The sequence below is a fragment of the Pungitius pungitius genome, chromosome 5 (assembly GCF_949316345.1).
Source record: "Pungitius pungitius chromosome 5, fPunPun2.1, whole genome shotgun sequence".
Taxonomy (NCBI): domain Eukaryota; kingdom Metazoa; phylum Chordata; class Actinopteri; order Perciformes; family Gasterosteidae; genus Pungitius; species Pungitius pungitius.
Window position 1 is genome coordinate 17867032 of NC_084904.1, and position 12228 is coordinate 17879259.

The following is a 12228-nucleotide window of genomic DNA, read 5'->3' on the forward strand; positions in this document are numbered from 1 at the left end:
CACTAATACAACGTGAGGTCGGTGAACCACACACACAGCACAGTAACGCTAGGCGTCAGTCTGCAATGCTTTGAAGGAAAGGGTAGTAGACAAGCTGCAGAGGTCATGAGTTTGGCTCTTTTTTTTTTGCTCGCTGCTGTTTTGGACAGTGCCTGTACTTTGGCAGTTTTGACTTTGTTCTTTAACTGACTGGATACAACTTTATTCCAACAGCTCTGATGAGTTTTTTTATGCCTGAGGTGTTACTCTGGCAAATTAGGTGACTCTCTAGGGATTAATTAGTGGGAATGAGTTGGCGACTTTGTGGTTTAAATAGCAGGCAGTCATGTCATTTGCTAACAAAGATCTATTACTTGTCAAATCAATCTAAAATCAGGAAAAACTTACATACAAAATTAAATGTTCTTGTTTTACATAATGTAAAAAAAAACAATTTTTCAACAAATGTATAGGACAGCCAAAATTAGATATGACAATTTATTCTCAGAAAAAATACCTTCTGTTGTTTACCATGAAGTACATTTAGAATGTTTAGCTACTAATTGATACATCATAACGCATTTAATCTTTTCTTGTTGCCATTTACTTTCTTCCTAAATATATTCATTATAGGTGTTTATTCTACAGTTTATGCCGACTAACCAAAACCATAATAACTAGGGCTGTCAGATTGTAAAAAATTAACTGATTAATCACACATTTTGAAATTCATTCATCTCGATTAATGGCAATTAATGAATGTTGTTGCTGTTGTTACAATTTTGTTTTCAATGACTATATTTCTTCTAAAGACTAAATCTTAAAAGTAATGAGTAATCACTTTAGGAAACGAGTATTTTAGACACAGTTGTTTAATTTTTAATGTTATTTAAAACACAAATCTACACACATTTGATCATCTTGGAGTAAAAATTCCACAGGGTGGAACATGTGGAACTAGCAACCATTCCTCCTGTCATCGTGCACTTTGCTCTCAACTTTCCATAATTTAAAGACTGTGTATGAATTGTCAACAATCTCCCCACATTTAGACAGGATGTTTTCAAACTACGTCTTTAAGGGACCGCGGAGGGTAACGTTAGATGTGGAGATGGAAGTAGCCTGGCAGCTAGCTTAGCCTAGCGCCGAGTTTAGCATAGCAGTGCCTTAAGTGGTCCGTTTGCCACTCACCCACCTTCTGTTTTGACACGTGGAGTAATTCCTCCGCACAGTCCTCCGCTGTATGTCGCGCCTCCTGTTTTACTATAATTAATGCAAAGCGCTCTCTCCATCTTGAGGTAACTGACTGCAGTTAGCGGCCGTTTTGTTACGGCGTTCAACTTCCGGTTTACTCCCGCTCACATAGGAAAACCGGAAGTAAACAAACGTACCTTAACTACGTTAAAAAAAATTGTTGCCTTAATCTTGGCCACATTAATCGCATAGATTAACGTTTGTTGACAGCCTGAATAATAACCACCATTATCATGGATTTACTCCAGAGTCCTTCCTATTCTGAGAGTTTAAGTGCGGTTTCTTTAACATGCATTAACGTTTCATGGTAGAAAGCAGAGGGGAAACGTTATACATTTAAACACCATCGGAAAATGTTGCAGTTTTTATAGTGAAAATAGGGTTGTCCTTCAAAAAAAAACAGTACTGTAGGCAGATCCTTTGCAAGTCTCAGAATTATTGGGCCAAATGTCATAATGAGAGGAGGGGGTCGACTTCCATTTTTATTGTTGACTTTTAACGGCTGCCTGTTTAATTGTAGGCAGTTAGAACCTCAGCGGGGAGCGGAGATGTGCCAGTGCTGACTCCTGCTCGGCCTTCTTTCAGTATGTTATTCATGCGCCCTTTTCCGCTGGCAGCCTGAGGGAGGCAGGCCTGTTAGTCTGTGCCAAGTGAAGGAGGGCCAAGTGTCGTCTGGAATCTAGTTCATTGTCCCTCCGTCTCCCGAACGGAAAAGCTTTTGGGATGTGGAGCCGAGCATCGTCAGCTGCTGTGGGCGTCACGGTGTGTGGAGGCAGCTGAAGCATTTGCCCACATCGCCATGGAGACAGTAGGATGCAGCCGCAGTTTAGCAAAGGACGACACAAAAAAAAACATGCTTTTCCTCTTTTTTTTAGGTTATTTTAAAACTTGGTGTGCAGGAGTCCACCCTCAGGGTCTCTCTCTCTCGTCAACTGTAACTCACAAAACCAAAGACACGGAAAACCGTATCGGATACACACACACCTAGCATTAGAAGACTGACTGCACTGGCAGGAGTCCAAAAACATCACGCTAACTCAGTTGTGTACGACGCCTCAAGTTTTGCGTTCCACCAGGTTCGACAAGACATGATGAATAGGGCGACTGTCTCAACTGAATAAGCAAACAGACAGCTTTAGACGATGACAAACTAGGTCCTACAGCTTTCATGATTTCAGGTCTAAGAGGAAACACTTTGTAAATGAGGAACATTCAAATGTGATGCAAAAAGGAAATGATTAGAAAGATATTGGATGACACCAGACAACTGACAAGATATCATTGCCGATTATGATTTCATGTCCTGAAGAGATTAGAAGGATTTTTGTCAAGTCATTTTTTAAATGGTTATCCTATGACTGGACTCATCAAAATAATAGAGCTGACAAATTTCTTATGCTGCAAAAACTGCAATAACATTCCACCTTAGTCAGGTGGTCATTACTTCAACAACAGAACCACAGAAAGTCTTTCACACAGAGGCACATTGTGTTCTGGGTCAAATCATAGCAAGATGTTTGTGCGTCAATGTTTATATTCTTGTGGTGCCAAAGATGATTGACTACATTTGAGGTCGGCTAGCAGCACTTAGTCTTTGCCCAGAAGATTTATCTTCCGACTATATATTCCCGGTCCGACGATGGAGACCAATGAGCAGCCTTGATCCATGACTATGTACGTGTGTTAATGTGTCTCCTGCTTGCAAGTATTATTCAATAATGTCCTCTTTAATTATTTTAAACTCGTATCGAGTAGAAATCTTTGCAACACTTACCACTGTCACTGTTGTCGTCCACCAGGATGATCTCCTTGAGTACATGTGCTGGTGTGTGGTTGACAACACTGTGGACGGAGCGCAGGATCACAGACAGCGCCTCGTTCACAAAGATGAAGACCACGGAGATCTGAGGAAGGTCCTCTGGGTACATTAACTGCTTACACCTGTTGAGATACAGTTAAGAACATGAGCCAGAGCTAAAACCACCTGCACCTTGTTTGCATATCATTGACTATAAATATATACATCTTTGTGTGCATGTGTTTCTGAGTATCAATATTTTCTCCGGACAAGACCCATAGAGCAATAATTTATAGAGATAATTATGCATTAAAAAGGTTATGCTTTGGAACAGCCAATGTGTAAAAGAAAATGGGAATCAAGATATTCACACCCTTGCTGGGATACTTTGGAGCAGCTGAAAAATATCGCTGAAGCCTCCTTAAAAAGACTTTTATGGCCCCTGTGAATGCCATCATGGTCCTCTAGTACCTCTTCAGGGACTGCAGGAGCCACCTCCTGTCCATAACCCTCAAAGACACCAAATAGACACATCTCTCTCAAAGCAGATATTTCGACTTGTCATAGCAGAAATAAATCATGGCTATAATTAACTGAGGCTTTGTTCCATGTGGGCGTGCCAGTGAGCATGTGCAGTATCAAGGCCCTGGAGACGGAACACCTGCAGTAAATGGGATGCAGACATAATTAATGTGATTAGTTCCACCTTTTGTTCCCCTACACACCTACAAAAATGTAGTATGTGTTAAGAAATCAGCCTCATCCTCCTACTGGTTGGAGTTCGACAAGCTTTTATCTTTTAAAAATGAAATGAAATATTTATGTCCCAAAACAAAAAGGGACGTACCTTGGATGACTTTTTTTCTCAGTAAACCAAACCAACAGGGTAAAATATATCGCTCTTCTAAAATAGAATTTGAAGCTCAACATCCATTTGATGGCGGAGCTGCAAGTCCCAGACCTGCACTCTCAATACTATCTGCTACTAATGCTACAGCAGAGCTGTCTACTCTCATCTTGCTTTTGAGAAACCCTGAATATGCTCACTGGAGTTCTCCTATTGAGACCCCAAATCTTTGGCATGCTAAGAACTCTCACAATGTGCACATTATGTTTGACATATTCACCATTTTAGTCAAACATTTAAGCATTCTACCCTTTGCACTGACCACAAAGTACAGCTGTGTCGGATGGTGTTGAGGTATTGACCTTTTTATAATGACGTACGTACGAAGGCAAGAAGATCACTAAAGTGTTTACAATTCAACCTTAGGGGGACAGACCAACACTTCCTCCCCTTGACCTGCTAATTGTCCTAATGATGATATACAAGCATAAATAAAAAAATGAAGTGTGACTTTGGCAATGTCAGGGATATACTGCATCATCTTGCATTACTAATGGTCACGTCAAGAGGCAAAATCCTGTCTGAGTTGTAAATGCAACCGACTTCTGACAGCTAAACTGGGTTCATCCTCTGCTTTGGGAGGCAATCAGATGCCTCTATTGACACAGACAAACCTGTATAATGTGTGTATATAGAAAGGTGAATTTCTCTATGTAACATGTAAGCATGAGCCCAAATACGACCAAAACCTAAAATGCATAGACTGGGTAACAAGTATGCTTTTAAAGGTCTTCCATCTCATAACCCGTTAGTTCTCTCACCACCCACCACGATAACGTATTTCCTACGTCTGTGAGCACTTACACAAAGAAACGTCTGCAGCATTCCCACTGTCTGCGTCTCCCTCTTGCAACAACAAGCCTGCTACTCTACTTGATAATCTCATGTCTGTCACCTCCGGAAAAATACAGAATTTTCTTACAAGCGTGCTGTGGCTTTGAAGTCAGCAATAACAGGGTCGACTGGACGGGAACACTTGGCCGATTCCTATGGCAACTGTGAACCCACTCACACACACGCTGCGAACATCTTGTGAATCTTGCAAAAATTAGGCTCCAAACGCAGCAGCTGACAAACGCATTTTATACGCTTGTGCCTCTGTTTCTCCATCGTTTCAAGTATCTTATTCAGCAGTGCTGCCTCATGTAGGGATAATGAGGTGGCTATAGTAATTGTCGTGGTTGAATTATTTACAAGAGATGTTGGCTGTAATGAATGTAATATTGCTCCTTAGTCAAATTAATCAAATTGACATGAATCAACTAAAGCATCAACTAAATCTATGTCTTTGCTTTAGTTTCAGTAAAACTTATTAAGCTTACAAATTGAATTAGCCAGTTATATACTGTACACCAAAATATTAACGAGACAGTATATTGACTTTCAGTGCACATGCTGTTTCAGATTAGTAGATGTCATACAGGCAACGAATGAATTACTTTTGAAATTTTGCTCTTGACATTATTTGAAAATAATGATCTCATCATCCTGGATCACAAATGAAGATTTATAGATAAGCGAGTACAGTAATCAAATTAAGACCACCTCTTTCTCTACACGTTACCGGTGTGGCCGTGTTTTTAGACATCAAACTAGTGTTGGTATCAATGTCAAACTCTGCTACCTTGAACATTCCCTGCTCTTCCACCCTCGCTGCGAGCCATCTGAGCTCTACTGGTGCTCGGCCCACTGATACACCGGTGAACTGCGACGTCAGGCTGAGTCAGCAGCATCCATGGGGTCAGGCCGCAGGGGGACGGCCACACAGCAGATGGACGCCAGCGTGATCCCTCTTCTCTCTGCCCATTGGAAGCCGCTAGTTTGTGTGTGTGTGTGTGTGCTCGGTGTTAGCAAGTTCGCACCTTTCAACAATGAGATTTGTCAGGAGAGCAACTAGCAATTATGTAGAACGATACAACAGATGGTAATATATTTACTTGAGAAGTTAGTAAAGGCTTTGGATGTTATCCTAAAATACCTTCCTATTTACTTAATTACTTAGTTTTCTTTTTGGCTTTACAGGTTTACTTTGCACACATATCTTAGACATCATGGGTAATGTAGACTTCTCATATCAACTTCCATTGTAAATTATTCTGCATTATTCTGCATTATTCTGCTTTTTGTGCATTCAAATTTGTGTTTGTTGGATTAATTTCTGATCTTTAACTATAAATGGACGACAAATAATGATGAAAACTTTCACAGGCCAAGTATACTGTATATTTCAGAGAGTGGCATACTGCGTTTCTTGTTTTCTTTTCCCAAATAACTTGAAGGATTTGGGGTAAAAGTAAAAAAAGTAGTTAAATGGTAGATTTACTTCTCAGCGTACAGTTAGTCATTTGCACATTTAATTGATCATCATGATTGTTAGTTGTTTTAGTTGTGTTTGTCATCCTTTGATGAGTAGTCAAAGTCTAATTTGTTTTATCACTTGTTTGTTGTCTTAGTTGTCTTAGTTACTTTGACATCCTGCAAACGTTTATAGTTTGGCAAGTGTTGACCCAACTTGTTGAATTGCATTGGTTGAAATAACGTACAGGAGCTTGAGAAGCTCTGCAACATCTGGATCCTTGTTATTGTCTTATGTGACTACTTAGCTTAATACTGGCATTAATTCATGCATATTAATGATAATCTACTGCGCATAGGCTAAGGTTCACTGATCTGGACTGGTTAAGTTTATTTCCATGCAATGTTATCAATCGCTTCCATTACAACAGCCCACATGCATTTGACAGCAGAGGTAATAAAAGGAAAACTAAACCACAGGGAGTGTTTATGATGGATGCACGTCGCGTACGTCTACCTATGCATTAAGCCCCGCTCTCTCGCTAGATTCGTAAGAGTAAGTGCACAAGAGTTTTGATTGATAACTCCTCCACTGTATCATGTTCAGTTCTTGCCTGTGCATTTATGCTCTCCCTCAGCAACTCCTTTGTTCCTTTTCACAGCTTTCTCTATTGCCGCTCTCAATCAGCCCTGCCAAGTCTATAAATACAAAGACAAATCTGGCAGTGAGTTTGAGGTGAGATTTTATTTATTTTTTGCACCGTGGCACTCCTTTATACAACCACAACATGGCCACGGTGCAAGACAAAGTGACTTATGTTCACCCCTTTTCTATCATACAACTGCTGGAGAGGCTGCTTTTAATGAATTTTAACACAGTAATGTCAGAGGGGGGGGCAACACAGCCTCATCGTTTTAAGTAGAAATGTGGTGAGAAGGGATTTGAGTGTTGAGATCGTAAAATGGAATTGTAGGTTCCATTGCCCTAGTTACAGGATCCAATTTAAGGCTTCGCTCAGGCTTAAATTTGTACTTGTCTGCAGTAGCGGGGAAGCCTTGTAGGGCCGTAACAAGATGAGCGATCGATTCATCTGTTTATAATGGAACTGAACTCACTGGCCAGCGCTCATAATTTGACCCGGAACAAGCTTTGACAGAAACAGAGTGCCAGATTAAGATGTATTCCAATCACACATCCCGCTCCCCCCCTCCCAGCAGCTGAGGGGACGAGCGCTCCCTCCGACTTTTTCCCCACAGGCAGCTCTTATTTGCTGTGAAATTTCACATTAACCTCCTGTAACCCGCGCGATGCAGGCAACACTAAAGCAACTTTCCAATCCACGAGCACTCCTCACAGAAAGATAATCGTTTGCCTTGTCATTTCTCAACACCACCACCCTCCCCCCGCACACTCCCCTCCAAGCCCCGAGCCTCATCCAGGAGATAAACTGTGGCGCTGGAGAGAGCAACAATCTGCTGCAGGAGCTCGTGCACCATGGAGACCTTACGATCCCCGTGCTGCAGTATCAGACACTAAAGAGATGAGGTAAGCCGGTTTCTTCTGCCTCCCTCTATAGTTATCACCCTCCCACAGGCTGACAAACACAAGACACAAGGTCCTTGGTGGTTCATATAGTTTGGGGTTTAACTATTTTGAAAAAAAATGTGAACACAATGTTTTCGGCGACGGTAGAGATACAGGTGTGATTCAAAGCAATTGAATGTTAACTCCCTTGAAGGAGGAAAACTGCAGGGTAAAAAGCAGGTTGAATGCCCTAAATAGCCTTTTTCTATTTATGAGTGACAAAAGTCACATTTGACTTTTTGTTTGTTTTGTGGGCATCAGTAATTATTCTAGCTTGCGGGGCTTTTTTTTTTATTTTTCTCTACACGGTGAGATGTTATCACACAAAAGCCTCCCAAGGACAATGATTGGCAGTCACAGAGTCACAATAATACAGAGCCTACTTAAAATTCTTGGTATCTCAGTTAAAAATGTCACATGCAGATGTGAAGGGCAGAACAGAGAAATACAGGCCGGCGGGCCGTGAAAGAGGATTACAGTTTTCTTTTTGTCCGAGAGTCTGAAAAGAGACTTTCAGGAGACTTAACAATGTGTGGCTCTTTCAGTTATGTGACATGGCGATATACTTTGCTTCCCTGTAGTCATCAAAATCCGTGGGCTTAATGACTCCTGTTCAATTAAAAGCCCATCACACAGGAGGTGACTGGTTGCTCCTCTGAAGAAGCAGAATTAGAAACCTGAAACAGTTACTGCAGAGAACTGCTTCAAACTGAACCAAACAGGTTGCTGTAGGTGTGAAGACGCCTCACCGGTGCCACAACAATGCTGGCATATAACAGTATTGGTCTTCCTGCACATGAATCAATTTTCTTTCACTTGCAGCTCTTTGATGTTTCTTTTTAAAGTACGGCTTTGGTGATGTAACCAGAAAGCGCAAAAGAAAACTGTGTTTGCACATTGCACTGTATTGATTTCCGCCTCACAACAAATGTACCGAGTCTTTATCGTAGAGTGTATATATTGGTTAGCTGTCATGGACTGACGCTTTACCTTGTTTTGACAAAACTATGTTGTTGTTTAAATGAGTACAAAACATATTCTGGACACAGAAGTACAAATCAAGAAATGCAGAAGGAATTCACAACCTGTAAAACAAGCACTGAATCCACACACAGTCTATTTAACCGGAAACACACTCACTCCCCTTTTGTCTTGCTGAAGAAAAAAGAATTTCCTAAAAAACACTCCATTCCAGAGGCCCTTTTAGCTGTCTTAATTAATTAGCAGTCTCCTTTAAGCTCGCCCCTCCTCCCCTTTCCCTTCTAGTCTAATTTTCCTGGGCGTGAAAAGAGCAGGGAACAAAGCGGCATGGATGAAATGAATTGTTATCCCCGCTAAAGCCCTCAGAAACCTCTCCTGGCCGTCAGATTTCCGCCCAGTGTGTCCCCCTGTCGCCATTGTTCTTTGACACAGTGTGATATGAAAGCAACTGGCAGCCCTGATTACCCCCCCTCACCCCCACCACACACACACACACACACACACACACACACACACACACACACACACACACTTGCCAATCCATATCCTGCAGCACTCAGAGTATCACAGCTGTAGTTCCGTCATCATATAAAATGGAAAAGGATGGAATAGGACCCTTTAGGCGCCTGCTTTGTGTCCACTCTGTCTTTTTTGTAAAATAGATAAATCATTTCCAAATCCTTGTATTGCAATATCACGACAGTTTTTCAACTATAACCTTCATCTTCCCAATGTCCTTGTGGTTTAGACATGATGAAAGTCATTTTCTATTGTGTAACTCCCCATTGCAGAAGCCTGAAGAGGCTCTGTGGCTAAACTCACCGTGCTGCATTGACAGAAGGGATTAAATGGAGTCAGGCGACAAGAAAGGTATCAAACAGGAACTAAGGATGGCGTCTGCAGTTGGGAGACACACTGTCATAGAGTCATTCATGTGGGCTGATTTTAAGTCAAGAAACCCCCTCTGCAGAACTGTTCTAAAAAATAAAGATGCTGTAAAAAAAATGCTGTAGAGCTTGTTATTCCACCTCATTCAATTTACCTTCCTTTCATTTCTACCTTTGAAGCAGTACCCTGCCCCTGTGATTCATAAATCCCTTTAACATAATTGACTTTGCATTTACTGTATTTCCACAATATAGAGGTCTTTCATGTGTGTGTCGCTGTTAAAAATGGTTGTGACTGGAGAAATAACAGAAATTGAAATGTAAATTTTGTATAAAGCATAACATTAGCTATGGTGGGAAAATTGACAGCACTGGAGCATGTGCTATCACATTAGCAGACCAAATACCTATAGGTCGTAGCAATCCCAGAAAAATCTCCCTGATGAGGAGGCGCAGAGTAACAATATCTGAGGAGTGAATAGACAACACTGCAGGAGTCCCTATCAACTTCAGCCAGTAAATAAAATAGTAACGTCACCTGGCAACAAAACCAATGCCGACTATTATGAAATGAACGGCAAACAACAGAACTGCAGTTGTTTGAATTTTTGTTTTTTTTTGTTTACCACAAACCAAATAAATTCATTCTTCTGGAATGTCAACAGAAATGAAACTGTGGCACCCAGGAAATAATTTCATAAACCAGCAATGTCTCCCATGGAGGTAAAAAACGTACATGATATTGTTTGCATGTTTCTGTTCAATAAAGAAACATGAAATAATACAGTAGGAACTCGGTCCACTGTTTCGGCAGTTAGTCTTGAATAATATATAAGAATTGGAGAAATGCATTGCGGTGGATATTGAAAGCCAAAAATAACACTAAAAAGAAGAAGAAAGCCACCAACAGCGTTCTTTAACATAAAGCCTTTGTGGTTTAGGAGCAAACGCGGCTTTCCATATCCCCGGGTGCCATGTTGCTACGGTCTCAAGCGATCCATTAACCTGTCAGCCCCTGACATCCCTTGAGGGTGCATTAAACGCACAAAGTAAGTCTCACTTACTCACACATGCTATAAAAGCATATAAAATAGCACGAGCATGCCATGCACCTTTGACCTTGCCTTATAGCTTCAAGAAAATCAGGAAAGAGGAACAACGGGTGTAGAGCTACAGTTAAAAAGAGAATGTACACGACGGAAAATGAGGAAGAGGGGAGGTGGATGTACTTTTTGGGCCTGTAGTCTGGGATGCTCCTGTCCAGGGAGATGCGGTCACTGAGCTGAGCGTTGTAGCCGTACTCCTCGTACTTCCCTTCCGCGTCAAGACTGTCCTCGCCCAAAGTGGCAGCGGCTCCGCCTTGGCCGAGGCCCCCGGGTCCTTCAACGAGTCCCATGGGCTTCGCCAAACCTGCCGAGGTAACGACACAACAGAGAGACAAGTCATTCAGGTGCCCGGGTGACGATGGCGGAGGCAGGAACACACGCAGAACAGAGGGAGGTGCGAAGGCGGACCGCGCAAAGGGGATTGATGATTGACATGTTCTAGCAGTGTGCGCGGCCGCTCCGAGGCCCAGCAGGACCTGTCAATAGGGCGTCGTTGTCTGTCAAGGAGAGAGCTGCCCTGAAAACACACGGGAGAGAATTCATAGTGCACAGCTGTGGGCAGCGGGGGAAGAAATTATGTGTTTCTGTAACTTTAATGCCTAATTAAAAAGTGAAATATTCCTGCTGCTTAGGTTCTTGTTATTTTAAGTATTTCAAGCCACAGAAAAAGAAGCAAAGTCGTATGTTAAAGTCATGATGCGGTAAATGTTATTAACTGAATCAGCTCTACAGAACCATAAGTCCAACACAAGGCCCTTAGGTTTGACTTGAGCCACTAATGGCTCCATATGGATAATCATTAAAGCATAAAAAATGTGTTGAAAAATTGCAATTGTGAAGTAACGCAAACAGCGCTTTTTGCCATGCAGGTCTTTGTCCCACAAAAAAATCGCAACCAGTATCTGTGTGCGTTAATGGTGAATTGGGGCCAGTCCTTAGCCATCCCCATAATGTTAGCTTTCTTTGATCAAATTTAACTAAATTCAGCACATGATTTAATGTGTCAGACTTAAAATACCTCTCTGCTCTCATTAAAATGACCCATTACTAATTTAACGGAATGTCGCTTTGATACCTTGACAGTAAGATTTTCAAACCGAGAAGGAGAGAAATGTGTGTCAAGTCTTGGGTGATCTTTGAAAGAAAGAACCTCTTCCAACGATGCAGGAACTTCCTCCCCCTTTTTCTTCAGTGGGTTTATTTACTGGATGTTTTCTTTTTCTGACACATTGGTTCCACCAGCTCCTTGAAAGGCTGGACTATTTTAAATTCCATGAAACTGCAGGATAATTGTTATGTGAGCCGATCTTCCAGTGTGGCCTCCACAGAAGAATCGAGCCGCATCTGTTCTCCATATCAACAGAAGGACACACAGACCGTGAGTAAACAGTGCATACCAATGAAGAGCTCAGCTCTCGCTTTCAACCCTCCAGGAA

At 41.7% G+C, this 12228-nt stretch overlaps 1 protein-coding gene and 1 long non-coding RNA gene across 3 annotated transcripts in view; one reads left to right on the forward strand and one right to left on the reverse strand.

Annotated features, from left to right (window-relative positions):
* galnt9 (polypeptide N-acetylgalactosaminyltransferase 9) overlaps positions 1-12228 on the reverse strand; it is a 55427-nt gene that overhangs the window by 34883 nt on the left and 8316 nt on the right. Inside the window, exons 2-3 of one of the 2 annotated variants that reach the window (XM_037483013.2) lie at positions 10916-11096; positions 3008-3174 (exon numbers count right to left, since the gene is read on the reverse strand). In XM_037483013.2, coding sequence (XP_037338910.1) covers positions 3008-3174; positions 10916-11096 — 348 coding nt within the window. Of the gene's footprint in view, positions 1-1174; positions 1346-3007; positions 3175-10915; positions 11097-12228 lie in introns of those variants that run through there. The other variant, XM_037483014.2, reaches the window with a different exon arrangement.
* On the forward strand, positions 6852-9890 carry LOC134129073 (uncharacterized). The gene is made up of 3 exons (XR_009956265.1): positions 6852-6969; positions 7657-7779; positions 9591-9890. It is a non-coding gene; the product is annotated as an uncharacterized LOC134129073 (long non-coding RNA).